Below are 20161 nucleotides of genomic sequence, written 5' to 3' on the forward strand. Positions count from 1 at the left end.
GTGTTGTTGATGGTTTATGTCTGTCATATTGGTTTTTGTCTTTTCATCACAGAATGCCAGACATAGGGATTACAATCAATTTCTCATTCATTATGAGTAATAGGATAACTATATTTGGTATACATATATATATATGGGTTCCTTACAAGATCTACATGTCTGTCAGACAGGTTTCACCTGACTTGTGTATGGGCGATCAAGGTTACAGTTACATGATAAGATCCATTTCTCAGATACTGTAAGCAGTCAGTCAATTATATTTGAAGTATGGAATAATTGTAAGGTGTACATGTCAGTCTGGCAGGTTTCATCTGTCCTTGACCTCAACTTCAGGGTTTCTTGCTCAATGTTAAGTTTTTGTGTTTTGGTCAATACTTCTTATAATATAAGAAATAGATCAACTATATTTGGCTTATGAAATGATTTAACGGTATACATGTCAGTCTGGTAGGTTTCATTTGACCTCGACGGACAACTTCATTTTCATAGTTCATTGGTCAATGTTAAGGTTTTGTGTTTTGGTCAGTTTTTAAACGACCGCAAAAAATTTTTTGTGGTCGTACATTGGTATGACGTTGGCGTCGTCGTCGTCGTCGTCGTCGTCGTCTGGCGTCGTCCGGCGTCGTCCGAAGACGCATTGGGTTTTCGCACTCTAACTTTAGTTTAAGTGAATGGATCTCTATGAAATTTTACCACAAGGTTGAATACCACAAAAGGAAGGTTGGGATTGATTTTGGGGGTTATGGTACCAACAGTAAAGGAATTAGGGGCGAAAAAGGGGCCAAAAATAAGCATTTTTGTAACTTCCAGACATAACTTGTGTGTTAGTGTATGGATCTCTCTGACATTGTACCACAAGGTTCCATATCACAAAAGGAATGCTGGGATTGATTTTGGGGGTAATTGCCTCAAAATTTTAGGAATTAGGGGCCAATAAAGGGGCAAAAAACAAGCATTTTTCTAGTTTCATGACAATAACTTGTGTGTTAGTGTATGGATCTTTCTGAAATTGTACTACAAGGTTCCATATCACAAAGGGAAAGCTGGAATTGAGTTTGGGGGTAATTGCCGAAACGTTTAGGAATTGGGGGCCAAAAAGGGGCCAAAAATAAGTATTTTTCTAGTTTCCAGACAATTTCTTGTGTTCAAGTGTATGGATCTCTCTGAAATTGTACTGCAAGGTACCATACCACTAATGGAAGGCTGGGATTGATGATGGGGGTAATTGCCTCAATATTTTAGGAATTAGAGGCCAAAAAGGGGCAAAAAACAAGCATTTTTCTAGTTTCAGGACAATAACTTGTGTGTAAGTGTATGGATCTTTCTGAAATTGTACTACAAGGTTCCATATCACAAAGGGAAAGCTGGGTTTGAGTTTGGGGGTAATTGCCTTAAACGTTTAGGAATTTGGGGCCAAAAAGGGGCCAAAAACCACATTTTTCTAGTTTCCAGACAATAACTTGTGTTCAAGTGTATGGATCTCTCTGAAATTGTACTGCAAGGTACCATACCACAAAGGGAAGGCTGGGATTGAGTTTGGGGGTGATGAATCATAAGGGGGTCCAAAAAATTGGGGGGGGGGATTTTTTCCTTTTTTTTCTTTTTTTCCTTTTTTTTTCTTTTAAAATTTTCCATTTTAAGTTGGTTATTTCTGATTTATATTTAAAAGCAAATAATAATGATATGGTAGGAGATACACACCAAACAGGATGTGTAAATTATTATATAATTAGTATTATGCAATAGCAAGAAATTTTCAATTGCACAGTATTGCACAATAGCAAGAAATCTTCAATTGCACAGTATTGCGCAATAGCAAGAAATCTTCAATTGCACAGTATTGCGCAATAGCAAGAAATATCCAATTGCACAATATTGCGCAATAGCAAGAAATTGTCAATTGTACAGTATTGCGCAATAGCAAGAAATATTTAATTGCACAGTATTGTGCAAAAGAAGATACTTCGTATAAATTGCTTATTTCTTGACCAATTTCGAATCAATGGGGTTTTATTCTTGAATTCTTGGGGTTCTTTAATATGCTGAATCTAACCGTGTATTTAGTTTTTGGATTTTGGGCCCCGTTTTTAAATTGGTCCACATTGAGGTCCAAAGGGTCCAAAATTAAACTTTGTTTGATTTCATCAAAAATTGAATTATTGGGGTTCTTAGATATGCCGAATCTAACCGTGTATTTAGATTCTTAATTTTTGGTTCCGTTTTCAAATTGGTCTACATTAAGGTCCAAAGGGTCCAAAATTAAACTTAGTTTGATTTTAACAAAAATTGAATTCTTAGGGTTCTTTGATATGCTGAATCTAAACATGTATTTAGATTTTTGATTATGGGCCCAGTTTTCAAGTTGGTCCAAATTGGGGTCTTAAATTAAACTTTGTTTGATTTCAACAAAAATTGAATATATGGGGTTCTTTGATATGCTGAATCTAACCATGTATTTAGATTTTTGATTTTTGGGCCCCGTTATCAACTTTGTCCACATTGAGGTCAAAAGGGTCCAAAATTAAACTTTGTTTGATTTCATCAAAAATTGAATTCTTGGGGTTCTTTGATATGCTGAATCTAACCATGTATTTAGATTTTGGATATTGGACCATAATAGGTGAATGTCCAATTTAAAATTTTTAAGTTCTTAGACCACATTCATTCTGTGTCAGAAACCTATGCTGTGTCAAATATTTAATCACAATCCAAATGCAAAGCTGTATCAAGCTTGAATGTTGTGTCCATACTTGCCCCAACTGTTCAGGGTTCGACCTCTGCGGTCGTATCAAGCTGCGCCCTGCGGAGCATTTTATTTTATACTATAAGCAATAGGTCAACTTTATTTGGTGAATGGAATGAGTGTAAGATGTATATGTCTGTCTGGCATTGTATCATATGTCCGTAACCTCATTTTCATGGTTCATTGGTCTATGTTAAGTTTCAGTATTTTGGTCCTCTTTTGAGATACTAAAAGCAATAGGTCAACTTTATTTCGTAAATGGAATGATTGTAATATGTACTTGTCAGTCTGGCAGGGTTCATCTGACCTTGACCCTATTTTCATGGTTAATTGGTCAATGTTACGTTTTCCTGGTTAAGTCTTGTTTCTTAGATACCATAAGCAATAGGTCAACTTTATTTAATGCTTGGAATGATTGTAAGGTGTAAATATCTGTCTGGCAGACCTCGTTTTCATGGTTCATTTGTCAATAATACATTTTCATGGTTTGGCTTGTTTCTTGTATATTATAAGCAATAGGTCAACTATATTTTGTGTATGGAATTGTAGTTACCTAAACATGTCTGTCTGGCTTGGTTTATCTGACCTTTACCTCATTTTCATGGATCATTGGTAATGTTAAGTTTATGTGATACTTGTAGTAAAACTTTTCTTTTAGGACTATTAACATAATTTTCATCCTGTCCTTGGCATTTTTATTTCAAGTCTCACCAGGCTAGATTTTTCATTTTCAAAATTCTTCTCCTAGAAATAGAGTACAGCATATTATGTTTAATGCTTTTCTATGCGATCTCAAGGTTATTCATACGTTTGTAATCTGGATCAGAACACAACAATGCGTCAATCTGACAAAACTTAATAGATGATTTTACAGTGCAAAACCGATGACGAGAGAACGATAGAATAGTATAACTCGTCTTTTGAAAAAGTAGACAAAATTAAATTAACAGTAAAACAATGCTAGTGACAATACTGATTAATAGTAATTTTTGAATAACAATCGTCCATTTTAAAGAAAATGTTTGTTAAACCCAGTTTTAAGAAATATACATGATCATACATGCAAACATATGATTTTTATTGTCTTTTTCGTCACAGAATGCGAGACATAGGGATTACTATCCAGCGGCGCAGCAACATCAGTGTCAACTATTTGTATAAAGCTTTATATTTCAGAAGATACCAGACCTGGATGCCTCGTACCTTGTATGCAGATATCTTATGTTACATAGCTTCTGTCTGTCATATGTCTATATTTTCCTTGACCTCATGTTCATGGTTCAGTGACTGTTTGATAAAAAATGTTAGTTTTTTTTGTCAGGTGAAATACTTATTATAAGTAATAGGATAACTATATTTGGTATATGACTTCCTTGCAAGATACACATGTCTGTCAGACCGGTTTCATCTGACCTTAACCTCATTTTATGGATCAGTGATCAATGTTAACTTAACAAGGTCATGTCCGAATCTCATACACTATAAGTAATAGGTCAACTATGTGTGGTGTATGGAATGATTGTAAGGGTTACATGTCTGTCTGACAGGTTTCATCTGACTATGACCTCATTTTCATGGTTCAGTGAACAATTAAGTTTTTGTGGTTTTGTCTATTTCTCAGATTTTATGAGCAATAGGGTCTTCGTATTTGATGTATGGAATGATTGCAAGGTGTACTTGTCCGATGGGCAGACTTCATCTGACCTTGACCTCATTTTTATGGTTCATTGGGCAATGTTTAGTTTTTGTGGTTTGGCCTATTTCTCAGATACCATAAGCAATATGTCAGTTATATTTGGTGTATGGAATGATTGTAAGGGTTACATGTCTGTCTGACAGGTTTCATCTGACTATGACCTCATTTTCATGGTTCAGTGAACAATTAAGTTTTTGTGGTTTTGTCTATTTCTCAGATTTTATGAGCAATAGGGTCTTCGTATTTGATATATGGAATGATTGCAAGGTGTACTTGTCCGATGGGCAGACTTCATCTGACCTTGACCTCATTTTTATGGTTCATTGGGCAATGTTTAGTTTTTGTGGTTTGGCCTATTTCTCAGATACCATAAGCAATATGTCAGTTATATTTGGTGTATGGAATGATTATAAGGTGTACATGTCTGTTTGGCAGGAATCCTATGACGTTGATCTCAGTTTCATGGTTCATTGGTCAATGTTAAGTTTTCTTTTTGGTCAGTTTATCAGATACTATAAGTAGTATGTCATCTATATTTGGTGTTTGGAAATTATTGTAAGATGTACATCTCTGTCTGGCAGGGAGAGCAAAATCCAGTAAAGTTTTAATTTTCTTTTAAATATAAAACGCATTTGAATTTTATTTATCTAGGGCATGCCGCAGTATGCCTTAAACTATTCCAGATGCACAGGTTTATCAGCCTTGTTAGCCATGGGGTCCACATATAACATTTCCACATCTATTAAAGTTTTATAGTACGCCAGTCTGCTCTTGTTACGTGAACTATTCTGAAGATTGTCTTTTCGTGAATAAAACGATTTCAAAATTTGTGTCTGTGCAGGTAAAATAAAATTAAAGATAAATGTTTTAATTTTTTTTTTTAAGTAGGTTATCCGTCAAAAATTTTCCTTTTTTTTTCCAATTTTAAGAAAAAGTCGTCTCAATTTGTGTACATTTATTTGCGGTCTTCTGGATTTCTTCTTATTCAATGATACATCAGGATAAGGTCCGTTGGAATTGCTAGCAACTTAATTGCAAAAATTTTAATCTTTGCTGCATATCAATCTATTTCTTGGGGGTATTTATTCCCGAACTTCTCTGATCTAGATGCATACATATACAGATAATTGGCATGTTCCAACGAAGTATACAGCCATTTGAAAAATGAGTTCAAGTTGGTAATCTAGGAATATATTCGCATAGCAACATTTAAACCAATTTTACACAAATCCCCTATTGCCAGAGGGAAATGATAACATTATAGGGATTTATTTTGTTCGAATTTATTTCTTGTTACTAATTTACCAAAACGTTTTCTTTAATTAATACTAACACTGATCAACACTAATACACAGGTATTAAATGTTTTTCCCAATCATAGGGATCATTACAAGCAAACCAATCAAGTTACAGATACAGACACTACAATGTAATTATGATTATTCATATAACAAACAATCATTGGTCAATAATAAAAGGGGGATAATTAGTCCATACGATATACAAAGGAGGATAACACAGGTCCACATCAATTATTCATAAACCTATAGTTTATAACACATATTCCTTGCAAAAAAGGGAAACGGGACAAACAAGTTTTAAGTACGGGGGAGGTAGTATTTTGACACTAGATTTCTCAATGTTTAGTCAGATGGGAAACTCAATTATTTTTGGTCACTTTCTGGAAGTGGAAATTTACTTTCACTTTCACTTTCACTTGCACACCTTTATTGACATTGTTAGTGTTCAGTTACACCAGAGACACGTTATATGATATATTGCTATCCTTTAGATAGAAATATAATATTGATGATAGTTTTGTCACTACTGAGAGTGAGACTATGAACGGATCTTGCAGAAAAGCTAAAGAACTATGACTGGACATCGATAAAACAATATCAGTATAGTGAACTTTATTACACAAATACATGTAATTACCTTTATTCATTTTTTGCATGAACTAAGAGTTTCGGTTGATGTATTGGATACAAGAAATAATAAAAGTTATTGTGCAGAATATTCTTTGAAAGAAAAACAACAATAGGTGAGTAAAGTTTGATATACATTTATTTGAATAATTTATGTACAATGATGTAAGTAACAACTGTCAAGAAAATTCTGCAATAGAGACATTGCACAAACTTCAATTTCTGTGTAGAATAGGGGGCCCTTATTTACCGCATTAGCAGTTTATTTCAATAACGTCTAATTAACATTTCTCCGAACGGCTAAATTAAACGGTTGGAACATTTTATATTAATTCACGGTGGGCAAGGTCGTCCTGCGAAAGAATGCACTGTGCTTGAAATTTGGTCCTTATTCTTGTGGATATCAGAATGGCAATAAAACAAATATTTGTTGTACAGATTTTGGTATAAAAAGCGAACTACAGGAATACTTCTGTTTATTTTATTTCCGTCCTAGATTTTTATAAAATGAACACTTGTTTGTTACACAAACTGAAACAGCGTGCATGACCAATTTTTCAATTGCTTATCATGGAATACTGTAACCAAGCATGACAAGAAGCAGAACCAAAGGACCTGCAAAAACGTGACAGAGTGTAGAGAAAAGCATTGATTCTATGCATGGATATGCCTACAACATCTGGCAGGGAAGCATTAGAATTTGAAGAAGGAGAAATGCCGATATACCTAAGGTTGGAACAAAGAGCCATACAAGAGATAGCACAAGAACCCATCAAACACCAACTTGTGAAGTATGAAATACAGCACATCTATGACAAATACCCAACACCAATGGACAAAGCCATAAGCCAAGCAACAGGCATGAACAAACAGACAGAGATTATCATCAACCAGCTCATAGCACCTGAGTCTACATACAGACTGGCCAAAACTCAAATGACCCAAACAAGACCATTATTCTGGAGTCGATTAGGCAACTCAAAATCAAGGACAACAGAGCAACAGGAGCTTTGCCAGGAAATTATTGAAAAACTCATGGGAGATTTCACACAACAACAAGCAATATCCTTCACAGATGGATCAGGCTAAGGGAACCAAGGACCTTGTGGAGTAAGAGGAACTATCTACTCCGAACATATGAAAAAATAAAATAACAAAAATACTGAACTCCGAGGAAAATTCAAAACGGAAAGTCCCTAATCAAATGGCAAAATCAAAAGCTCGAACACATCAAACGGATGGATAACGACTGTCATATAACTGACTTGGTACAGACATTTTCTTCTATAGAAAATGGTGGATTAAACCTGGTTTTATAGCTAGCTGAACCTCTCACTTGTATGCCAGACGCATAAAATTCCAATATATTGAGAACAATGTGAGTGCAAAACAAATAGACATAATAGGTAAAAATGTCAAAAATTGGGGTACAGCAGTCAATATTGTGTTATAATCTTAATCACTATAAAAACAAACAACTATATCAACAAAGAAAACAAAATGGCATTTAGACACTCTATAGACAAAGCACATAATAAAAAAATGAAAGAGAAGAATACAAAAAATGACCATATCACAATGGCAGGATGTATAAATACCGATCCACGCCGAAAGGATATTACCAAAAATGGACTAAACAGTAAAGGCTAAAAATACACAATGACAAATACAAAGAACAGTATAATACGTAATTGAAGTGATTAACAATGTCAGTATTTAGAGTCTATACTCCAAGACCATCATGTATTTTTTGTGAAGTTGATACGGAATAGTTATCAACAACGTATTGGTATCTTCCGATGAACTTTTAGAAAAAGAACGAGACGTTCTATGACATAACCCTGGTTCATCAACTTTCTGCTCAGACACTGGTGACGTTTTATAAGTCTGAGTAGCAGATGCAAGCTCTTGAATAGCGAATTAGTTGGGAAATGCATATCCCATATGCAGTTGAAGTTGATATATTGCTACTAAGGTGGGGGGAATTTACAATTTCAAAATCAAAATCGTCTCGTTTGTCAATATTCTGGTACTGAGATGACCGCTTAGTATGTCAAAAGTAAAATAGCAAAATTTCGAACTCCACGGAAAATTCAAAACGAAAAGTACTTTATCAATTAGAAAAACCAAAAGCTCAAACACCTCAAACGGATGAAAAACAACTGTCATATTCTAAATACAAGCATTTCCTTATGATGAAAATGGTAGATTAAACCTGGTTTTATAGCTAGCTGAACCTCTCATTTGTATGACAGTCGCATAGAATTCCATTATATTGACAACAATTTGTGAGCAAAACAAACAGACATAATAGGTAAAAGTGTCAATAATTGGGGTACAGCAGTCAACATTGTGTTATAATCTTAATCACTTTATAAGCAAATAACTATTTCAACAAACAAAAAGGCATATAGACACTATATAGATAAAGCACAAAAGCAACAACGAAAGACAAGAATACAAACAAAAACCAGAGCACAATAACAGCAAAGACGCAAAAAGGTAAATTTTGCCAGAGAGTTCGAACCTTATATAGCAGAATCAATTGGTGCAACTTCGAACTTCATTTGGCCTTTTGATTCGAGCGACACCGATGAGTCTTTTGACTGGCGTACACAATTTAATCCTGGTATCTATGCTGGGTTTATTTGCTGTGGGGACAGTTTATATGGGCTGACACTCTTTTATTTTCAATGTGTTAAAATTCGTCAAAAATTTGGAAAAATCATTTGACGACTGTATTGGAACCAGACTTCAAGTAAATTGTAAATTATAGTATCTTCTTTAGGAACGATTGAAGTCCATTAAATCAATATATCATAGAGGCTTAGGATTTTAAACATGCTTGCCCTTTGCATTTTGTAAAATAGAGGAGAAAGATACCAAAGGGACATTCAAACTTATTAGTCGAAAACAAACTGACAACGCCATGGTTAAAAAAGTAAAATACAAACAGACAAACAACAGTACACATAAAACAACATAGAAAACTAAAGACTGAGCAACACGAACCTCACCAAAAGCTAGAGGTGATCTCATATGCTCCGGAAGGGTAGGCAGATCCTTCTCCACATGTGGCACCCGTCGTGTTGCTCATAACAAACCATTTTCTACATGAGGAAATGCCTGTACCAAGTTAGGAATATGACAGTTGTTTTTCATTCGTTTAATGTGTTCGAGCTTTTGATTGTGCCATTTGATAAAGGACTTTCCGTTTTGAATTTTCCTTGGAGTTCTGTATTTTTGTTATTTTACTTTTTTTGTACATGTATCTGAATACAGGATTTTTTTACTCAATGAAGATTGAACACAAAGTTAAATAAATAAATTAGTTATTTAATTTTTGTTGTTGAAAAAGTTAATTTTCAATCCCTCTTTCTGGAAATTATTTAAGTCAAACTCGCAGAAAAAATTTACTGCTATTTTACTTTTTTTATGAATTTGGAAGTTTTTTTATGTCCATTTTGGTCATACAGTTCCTTAGGTATCAAGATATTTATACATCACGGGCTTTCTTTTCTGTTTGTGTTTAAGCGTCCCTGATGAAGGGATATTCAGAAAGCTCTTAGAAAGCACTTAATTGATAGTATAATTTTCATTCACAAGTACAAATCAGGAATATGACAGTTGTTATCCATTCGTTTGTTGTGTTTGAGCTTTTGATTTTGCCATTTGATTAGATACTTTCCGTATTGAATTTTCCTCGGAGTTCGGTATTTTTGTAATTTTACTTTTTTTGATACCACTGCTATTTGACTGTAAGTCCCCGAGGGTATCTTACGCTTAGTAGTCAGTCATTCGGTTCTGACATTATGTATATATTATTTTTTTCCAAAATTCTCCGTTGATAATGAAAGAAATTACTAAAAAACTAAGGTTCCAACCTCCTCTGGCAAAGTTCACTCGTAGATGAATTTGCCTGGTTTTTTTTTTAGGTCCCTTTTGATCACTAACTAGAATTATGTTGTTAAATTCAGAAATTACTTAGAAACTGAGGTTTAAAATCCCTCAGGCAAAGTTGAGCTTAGATGAATTAGGCTATTCTTCGTATGTCCCTTTGGTCAAATAGCTTTTAAAGTATTTAGGTATTTAAAACTATTTATACATCCTTGACTTTAAAATGTTTGGGTTTGAACTTTGTTAAATTAGGGTACGCACAGAAACGTTTTATGAACGAACGAAATTTTAAAAGAAGTTTAATCTATAAGGATATGATTGTCACTATATAGATTTCATTTGCAGGGGTGTGCTCCTATTATATTTTTATTTAAAGAGATTAACTTATTTGGATTAAACCAATTTTCAATAATGCTCTCTACAAACAAAATTAACTACATGAATAGAATATAATCAAACTACTAATATACAAATATAAACAACATATGTATATATATATAAACATATAATAAACATAATACACTTATTGTATACATTGTGGTTAAACTTATAAATTTAACACTGTAAAATAATAACTTGTATTTGAATTCAGATACAGTTTATGATTTTTTAATTTCATAGGATAGTGAATTCCACATTTTTGGACCACTAAAAGAACAACTTTATTTGACATTGAGACGCTTACCATGTCGGCACACCCTGGAACTCTTCTTTTAGAGTTCATGCGATTCCCTCAGTTTTTGTTTGTTACTTTGTATCTTCTGAGTCTTCTGAATCTTCTGAATCAATTTATGAGATTTAAACATCGGTAAATTTCTGTCGCCTTAATTTTGGACAGTGATGTAACCGCACAACATAAGAATAAACCGAAAATATATTAGTAGAAAATAGCTTGACTCAACCTTTTTTTAATTGACGTATCTATGCTAGTTCATGTCAGCAAAGGTGTGTTGACTACTAGACTGGTGATATCCTCGGGGAAGAAATGTTAACCATCAGAGTGGCATTGGCCAGTGGTTGTAAAAACTCATTAAAGATACAAGGCTTCCAATTTTGTACACCAGACGTCCCTTTAGTATAGATTACACTCATCATTGGTGCTTACATCTTAACAGTTGGAAGACAAAACCATGTAGGAAGTTAAAGATCATTGTTATAAAAACAAATCCCCAAAAACATGTTAAATCCGGCTTAGCCCATCTATGTCTTAGGTAGAAATACCTTAGTATTTTGAATGATTTTAAAATGTTGTGAACATTAAATGTACATACATGACAAATCAATGATATTTCATGTTAACACCGGCTATCCATTATAAAATGTGTTCTATTGAGCGAGCTTTTAAAACTTTGATCAACATTATAAAAATCGATCTATATTTTATAAATGTAAACCGTATTTTTCAAAATTCATTCATTTATATCGAACAAAGGATTGACTATAATTGCTATCCGTTACATAACTACAGCTGTTGTGCACCAGTGAGTCACGATAAATCTATATCTTTAACAAAGTTTACATTATTCATGTTATTATATGTGACGCTCATTGGTGAAGAATATATGAATACTACAATAGTGAAGCTAATAAGTTTACACTTGTGCTTGCCAAAATTTCTAGGCTAACAACCAACAAGGTAAATAAAGTAATTTCAAATGTTTACAATGAGAATGATACGATAAATTAAATGATTGTTTTCGATACATTCACACTGAGTACAGACTACTGAGAGAGGCAGGGACTTATACTATACTGAAAGATACCAACTACGTAACACTCAATTCTGAATGATTTCCCACCTGAAAGACATTTCAGCATATTCGCGAAAATAAGAACTGCCTTCACAGAACTAAACTACTACAAGAAACGAGTAGACCAAATCAACGCCATAGAGTCATGCAAGTGTGATGCACCCGAAACACCTCACCACTTTCTCTTGCTATGAGAACGAATAAATCCATCAAATATTCAAAGAGATAAAGAGGTCGCGATTTGAAACCTGAATTTAGCAACCGTATTAACCATGCGTAAAGGCGAGAACATCGAAGAGACGCAAGCCGAACTACTAACATTAGCAATTTATATCGACAGAACTGGCAGATTCATACTACAGTTTCTCAATCCCAATCTTAACCAGCGCATACCATATAAAGAGGTATAAAAGCACACAGAGATAACATGATGAACATGAATTTTAGCACGAAGGAATAAACCTGCACATTCGAGACAATTTGTGCCAAAAGGCCTAAAGATTGATGATTGAGGAATGCATTTAAACCCATAATAAACAAAATTAAAGCATTTCAATTATTTCTTTTCATTTTTTATTCGAGGAAATGTTAAAAATCATCATTTTCCTCTTTGTTTACATATTTTCAACGATTGCCAGCACCGGTCAGGATCAAATCGACGACACAGAAAAATATCCTGCAGTACAACCTCACCAACCGTGAACTAACCGATAATTAACAATAGTCAAATATGAATGAAGGATGAACTTCAAGATTGTCGTTGGTCTGTCTACAGATAAATGCAAACTTTGATATGAAGAAGTTATGCACTTAATCTGTATACTAAGTCGGACACATTTTCGACAATATCTACGATTTTATAACCTAGTTTATTTATCAAAACAAATGTGTGCAATCAGCTTTGAGAAATACATATAAGTGCACAATAGTGTAGTTTCACTAGTTCAAACTGAGACATAAGTTATTTGTGTGTCATTTTCCCAGACCAATTTTAACACACAACTATGTATTAGATGACTACGCGTGCGTGCTACATCCCTGTAAGTAACTTACTGCAATGACTCAAAAAAAACGGTTGTAGATTTACAAGTCTGCCTCATATCATGACTAACATCTAGACATTGACAATGAGGGTCGGTTGAAAACAAAACGTTACGACAAAAGAGATGATTTCAGCTTCCCTATTGTGAACTTTCCTTTTCTATGCAGCAATATTCTAGCAGCACCTGCAAAAGGAGTATATATATATATATATATATCTTCCAATTGATACGATATTCCAGGGCTTGTATTTCCTATCATGATTTCGGTTGACCGTTATGGAATATCCGTTTCACAGATGACAACGGATATGTTCCAATTGTCATAACTACAATCCCGTCCTCATTTTCCTGCATGTGACCTACCGAATTAGACTTATTCCCGGGTTTGTTATGAGGAACACGACGGGTGCCACATGTGGAGAAGGATCTGCCTACCCTTCCGTACCATCTGAGATCACTTCCAGCTTTTGGTGAGGTTCGTGTTGCTCAGTCTTTAGATTACCGCGTTGTGTTTTGTGTTTATTGTTTGTCTGTTTGTCTTTTTCTATTTGAGCCATGGCATTGTCAGTTTATTTTCCATTTATGAGTTTGAATGTCCCTTTGGTATATTTCGCCTCTCTTTTATTGAGATTCATAACAGAAAAGAAATAAATCTGTAATTTGAGAGGCACAGCTAGTTTGCATCGGAAAACCAATCACTTTTCGGTATACTTTATTTCAATATCGAGCATAAATATCATCATGCAGATACTTAATGTATTTAATTATGTCTCAGCATGTCCGATTTATATACTGTTTCCCGTTGTATTAACTTTGGCATGTGTATTTGAACATTTACTGGATTCAGACAGTCCGGTTTCTTGTGTAATTTAGGAAGACATAACATAGAAATATTTTAAACCGTTAACTATCAGTCTTAGGAGTTAAAAGTGTTGTTTTCGATTTATCAAAATCTGCAGCAATAGATGTTTTATTGAAATAATATGTCTGCTTGTTCATTCAACCATGCTGAATCTATGTTAACACTCCGGATTTTGAGGTGATGCAAAATTCTATGGGGAGACATATTATGACACTATTGGTTTACATTATAACTTGCAGAAACTTTATACATCATTTCAATCATCTACTGCCGACTCTTTACATGGTGTAGCCCTTTAATTAATAAAATATTGACCGAACAGCAACTTTATTTTAGATTTACACTTGCATATAATTCCTTTTAAATAAAAATTGCTAATACATTACTATTTATGAATTAATGTGAAAAGGTAATATATCAAACTTAATCAGTTGATAATAATTTTTAAAGTATTTTATCAGTATCCTGTGCTTGTGTAAGTTATTGAATACAATTTGGTTCAAGTGGGTATTGATATCAATGTTGATTCCTACACTTTTTTTTAAATGCTATTATTTAAATTCTTTCCTGAGGCAAGTAAGAATACTGATACAATGCAGAATGGTAGACAACTGTCATTATTTACTAAAAAAATCACTCAAAGATGGCTGTTTAATCAATCAATTAATGCCAATCTTAATTGACCACAGTTAATATTTTTTTGTATTACATAGTTGAATAAACTCTTTATTATACAGCTTATTTCATATCTCAATACAAAATTTATTGTCAATTATTGACCTCAAATACAATAGTATACCTATAACCACTATACTACATAACATTATTCTGTAAATAATGCCTGAAAGATGGATGATTAAGGATTAATAAGATGCATTTTTTTATGAAAAAAAAAGACAAGTAACAAAATATGTATAAAAAATGAAAGCAGGGTCTATTTTACTTGGAAAATCCATGTTCTAATCATTTGATATTAGTCAATAAAAATGAGGCGAAAGATACCAAAGGGACATTCAAACTCATAGGTCGAAATTAAAGAAAAACAGCAACAGACAAACAATAGTACACAAAACACAACATAGAAAACTAAAAGCTGAGCAACACGAACCCCACCAAAAACTGGAGGCGATCTTAGGTGCTCCGAAAGGGTAAGCAAATCCTGTTCCACATGTGACACCCGTTGTGTTGCTCATGTTATTATAAACCCGGCAATAAGTCTAATTCGGTAGGAAAAGGGTAAAAATTTATGTGTATTTAAGTTACAATTACCATTAATTTTCTGGAAACAATAAACAAATATGCAACAGTCTAACTTGGGCATATTCTGCAATTAAATTTATTTGTTTATTCTTCATTACATTGCTATTTAACAATGCAAGGTGTTTGTACATGTATTTGAATACAGGATTTTTTTTAATGAAGAATGAACACAAGTAAAATAAAAATTAGTTATTTAATTTTTGATGTTGAACAAGTGCATTTTCAATACTTCTTTCTGGAAATTATTTTAGGTTTGGCTAGCCACAAAACCAGGTTCAACCCACCATTTTTTCTTAAAATGTCCAGTACCAAGTCAGGAAAATGGCCATTGTTATATTATAGTTCGTTTCTGTGTGTGTTAAATTTTAATGCTGTCTTTCTGTTGTGTCGTAGTTCTCCTCTTATATTTGATGTGTTTCCCTCAGTTTTAGTTTGTAACCCGGATTTGTTTTTTTCTCAATTGATTTATGAATTTCGAACAGCGGTATACTACTGTTGCCTTTATTTAGTCAAACTCACAGAAAAAATATACTGCACCTTCCTTTGAAGATACATGAGAGTATGCTTTGAAATTATGCGCACAACTCTTCCAGTCTTTCCATAAGTGATGTCGATTACTTTGATTGTCAGAAGTACCTTAGAAGAAGTTCACTTTTTTTTTCTGAGAATTTCATGATTTAAAAGAGGTGATTTAAAAAGGAAAAAATAACACTGGTATTTTTTTTTAGTGAAAAAATAATGAAAATAATGACGTTCTACATTTCATTTTTTTCAGTCCCTTGGTTTCTTCTCTGTCAAAAGTGTTTAAACACAAAGTTAATCATTTTGGGATAAAATAAATTATCCAAAGTTGTGATGGTTGTCTCTTTATAAATATAGCACAGAAGCTTGCATAGGTATTATTGGAAATGAGATTAAAAACAAATTTCATAAATAAAACAAAATGTGCAACTGCTAAAATTCTTTTGTCGTGGATCAATCGGTTATTTTATTCCATAAGTTAGTCAATTTAATTGTCTTGTTTTACATTTATCGTCCAATTTATATAATGTACATGTGTAACTATAAACGGTATGTAAAAAGAACTATAATTTTCTATGTTGTTTTTTGTGTACTAGTGTTTATCTGTTTGTCTTTTTCTTTTTTAGCCATGGCGTTGTCAGTTTATTTTCGATTTATGAGTTTGAATGTCCCTCTGGTATCTTTCGCCCCTTTTCTATAAAAAGAGATAGACGATACCAAAGAACAATAACAAATCATAAGTCGAAGAAAAACAGGCAAAACCATGATCAAAGAGAAGAACGACAAAAAAAACTCATCAAAGTACCCAGGCTTATTTTGTACGTCAGACACGCGTTTTCCCCCACCTTAGTAGCAATAAACCAACGTCACCTGCATATGGGATAATTATTTCCCAACTAATTCGGTATTCAAGAGCTTGCAGCTGCTACTCAGACTTTATGAAACGTCACCAGTGTCTGAGCAGAAAGTTCATGAACCAGTGTTATGTCAAAGAACGTCTCGTCCTTTTCTAAAAATGTTCATCGGAAGATACCAAGACCTTTGTTAATTTTACTATTGTAAATGTCTGTTATGTGTTGGCAGAAAATGCATTAAAATGATAAATATTGAGATATATATCTTCCATGAACGAACTATATTGAATACAATTAATGAAAATTAGAAAACTACTCACTATTGCAGGAGATGGAATAATTGAGGTAAAGAATGGAAACTATCACAATATTCATAGCAATAGCAGTCGCAGTTGTCGTTATCATAGTTACAACATGCGTATGGCTGAGGGATTCGCCAAAGTTCATACGGCTCAGTAGAATAATGACATATGTGTGGGTAAATATATTATATTATTTTATGAACACACAAGTATATAGAATCATAGAGTATCACTATTTGGAGCAAATGCGTAATTTTCTGACGTTGTGTATATTCTTGTAAAATGTGTCTAGTTAAAAGAAAACAAAAACTAGTAAAATGTCTATAGTAACTTATGAGTTTGAAAGTCTCTTTGGTAGCTTTCGCCTCTCTTTTACTGATTTTACTAGTACTTTGAGCTTTTTTTTGTTTTTGATTTTTATTTTCAATTTCTGTATTTCACAAAATCTTTATAATTTGTATGCATGATATGAAAGGAAAAAATCTTACAATACTGAAAATCCGAGTTAATGAGTGGTATAATAAGTTAAGTTTTGAATGAATTATGAAATAAAGGGTGTAAATAAACCCGAAAGGCCCCGTTATACCAATGAATATTTTGTTATTGTTAGATCATTTTAAAACATTAAATGATGGTATCACAAGAGAAAACGATACAAATTTAGACAACCAAAAGGAAATGGATCGATTGAATGTTGTTTTAAACATACCTTTACGATTTAAGAAACCTGTCACATATGTCAATTATATTTACATTTTCCAGAATGTATCATGGAAGACGATTTTCAAACGACACAACACTAGCTCATTGACAGAGGCAGAAGATAACTTTTTGCGGATATTCAGATTGATGAGTAATGTTGCGCCTAAGGCAGTAAGAGATGCATTCGATCAACATTTTCCTCCATCAAATCTTGCATCAAGACTTGCAAAAGATCGACTTTTTATTACTCAGAATTTGTTCTACACTAGAGTTATTAACAGGAAGCAGATGGATCTCTTATATCCAGCTTCAGGTAAAAATAACATATAAGTGGGGAGTAAGAAAGTAAAAATAGTACCTTTAATAGATGAAATCTTAAAGTCAAATTTAAATTGAGATAAGAAATACCAAAAGTAAAATACCAAAAATACCGACCTCCGAGGAAAATTCAAAACGGAAAGTCCTTAACAAATGTTCATCAGAAGATACCATGACCTTGGTGATAAATATTCCGTATCAACCTAACAAATAATACATGATGGTCTTGAAATATAGATTCTGGGTACTAACGTTGTTTGTCATCTTAATTATGTGTTATAGTGTTCTTTTATTTGTTTTTGTAAATTATAACTTTTACTGTTTAGTCTATGTTTGGTAATATCCATTTGACGTGGCTCGGTACTTATACATTCCGTCATTGTGTTATTGTGCTATGGTAAGTTTTTGTATTCTTGTCTTTCGTTTTTGATAATGTGCTTTGTCTATATGCCTTTTTGTTTTTCGTTGTTGATATATTTCTTTGTTTTTATAGTGATTAAGATTATAACACAATGTTGACTGCTGTACCCCTATTTTTGACATTTTTACCTATTATGTCTGTTTGTTTTGTTCACACATCGTTGTCAATATAATGGAATTTTATGAAACTGTCATACAAGTGACAGGTTAAGCTAGCTATAAAACAGGTTTAATCCACCATTTTCTACATAGGAAAATGCCTGTACCAAGTCAGGAATATGATAGTTGTTATCCATTCGTTTGATGTGTTTGAGCTTTTGATTTTGCCATTTGCTTACGGACTTTCCGTTTGGATTTTCCTCGGAGTTCGGTATTTTTGTTATTTTACTTTTCATTAAATATAAGGCACGACAATTGCCGACAATTTGGTGAATAGTGTAAAATGCAATTTTTTAAACAGAAAGTATTTGATAAACGGGAAAACAATATCTAAATTTGGCATCCGCAAAACGCGATGCAAGGGGTCGTAGAAACACCGGACGTCCCTCCTAGCTACAGTGTTTCAGACGACAATCCAGATTTCTTGTATGTCTAATTACTTCTCCAGTCTTATAACACAACGAAAACTATAACGTACCACACAACATTGTTCCCCACCATGTGACACGTTTCCTTGTGTCTAATTTACTTATGCTTTCCCTTTACAAGTAAATGTAATTATGTAAACACATTTTTAAAGACTCCAATAATCAGTTTTGAGCACGGATTGCATGTGAATGTCATAAAGGTTAAAATAACATCACAGAGCACAACATCTTTAAAGTTTCTGGATCCCTTGACATGATTGATGAACGTCGTAATCCAGTCTCGGTTATTGTTGCTTCTGTATCGTCCATATGAGCTCCCTGAACAATATGGTGCTGTTTTGGTCGCTCAATTTCTAAGATCTGTAATGGCGTCTTCCCAAACCTTAAAAAAATCTCCGCTTGCATTTCTTAGGTTTTTTTTACTTTTATGTGAAACGTCGTCATCTGGTCGTCCTTCTCTGTTGTTTGTAATCGAGATGCTAGACGAAAAAGTGGTTAGTTTTAATCTAATCCCCCACCCACAAGGTCTGACTGTTTTTCGGTTGATCTTCATTGTCAACATACAGTTCTTCGTACAAGTATCATTTCCTGGTGTGGTTATCTCCTGTTAGTTTTATTCAACTTATCTCTCTCCTGTCATGGACACTTCTTTAGTTTGTTTAAAAGAACAACTTTCTCACCCTTGTATATATCACCCTTTTAGCTAGCTATAAAACCAGGTTCAATCCACCATTTTCTACATAAGAAAATGCCTGTACCAAGTCAGGAATATGACAGTTGTTATCCATTCGTTTGATGTGTTTGAACTTTTGATTTTGCCATTTGATTGGGGACTTTCCTTTTTGAATTTTCCTCGGAGTTCAGTATTTTTGTGATTTTACTTTTTATCTAACCGAATTCCATTTACCAGATCTAAAAAATCTTTTCCTTTTTTAGACAGAGATAATTTAACCTTGGCGATTGCCCTTTCTTAATTGGAGAGTCATAGTACCAAACTTAGTCACCCATAGAAAACGCTTTACAGAAAGCCATCCTGTCCTAGTAATGTTTTATGTGAATAAAACTAATCGTGTTATGGAGATTAACCAAAGGAAAGGCGTAATAATGATGTATCAATTTTGACTATTAGCGTTTATCCAACAAGATTTGATCCTATAGCAACAAAGTCATCGATCAGGTCTCGAATACCCATACTATTAGACCATCCGCATATGATTTCTTCTGCACTTTCTGACGTGTTCCCAATTTTATAACATATTCAAGCCATAGAATCTTA

At 33.5% G+C, this 20161-nt stretch overlaps 1 protein-coding gene across 1 annotated transcript in view; it reads left to right on the plus strand.

Annotated features, from left to right (window-relative positions):
- The first annotated feature begins 6188 nt into the window (after positions 1 to 6188).
- Positions 6189 to 20161, plus strand: part of LOC127700883 (serine/threonine-protein phosphatase 6 regulatory ankyrin repeat subunit B-like) — a 33555-nt gene continuing 19582 nt past the window's right edge. Inside the window, exons 1-3 of the mRNA XM_052204585.1 lie at positions 6189 to 6483; positions 16885 to 17034; positions 17621 to 17873. Coding sequence (XP_052060545.1) covers positions 16909 to 17034; positions 17621 to 17873 — 379 coding nt within the window. The 5' untranslated portion in view covers positions 6189 to 6483; positions 16885 to 16908. The remainder of the gene's footprint in view (positions 6484 to 16884; positions 17035 to 17620; positions 17874 to 20161) is intronic.

Source organism: Mytilus californianus, unplaced genomic scaffold (assembly GCF_021869535.1).
Source record: "Mytilus californianus isolate M0D057914Y unplaced genomic scaffold, xbMytCali1.0.p SCAF_5, whole genome shotgun sequence".
Classification (NCBI taxonomy): domain Eukaryota; kingdom Metazoa; phylum Mollusca; class Bivalvia; order Mytilida; family Mytilidae; genus Mytilus; species Mytilus californianus.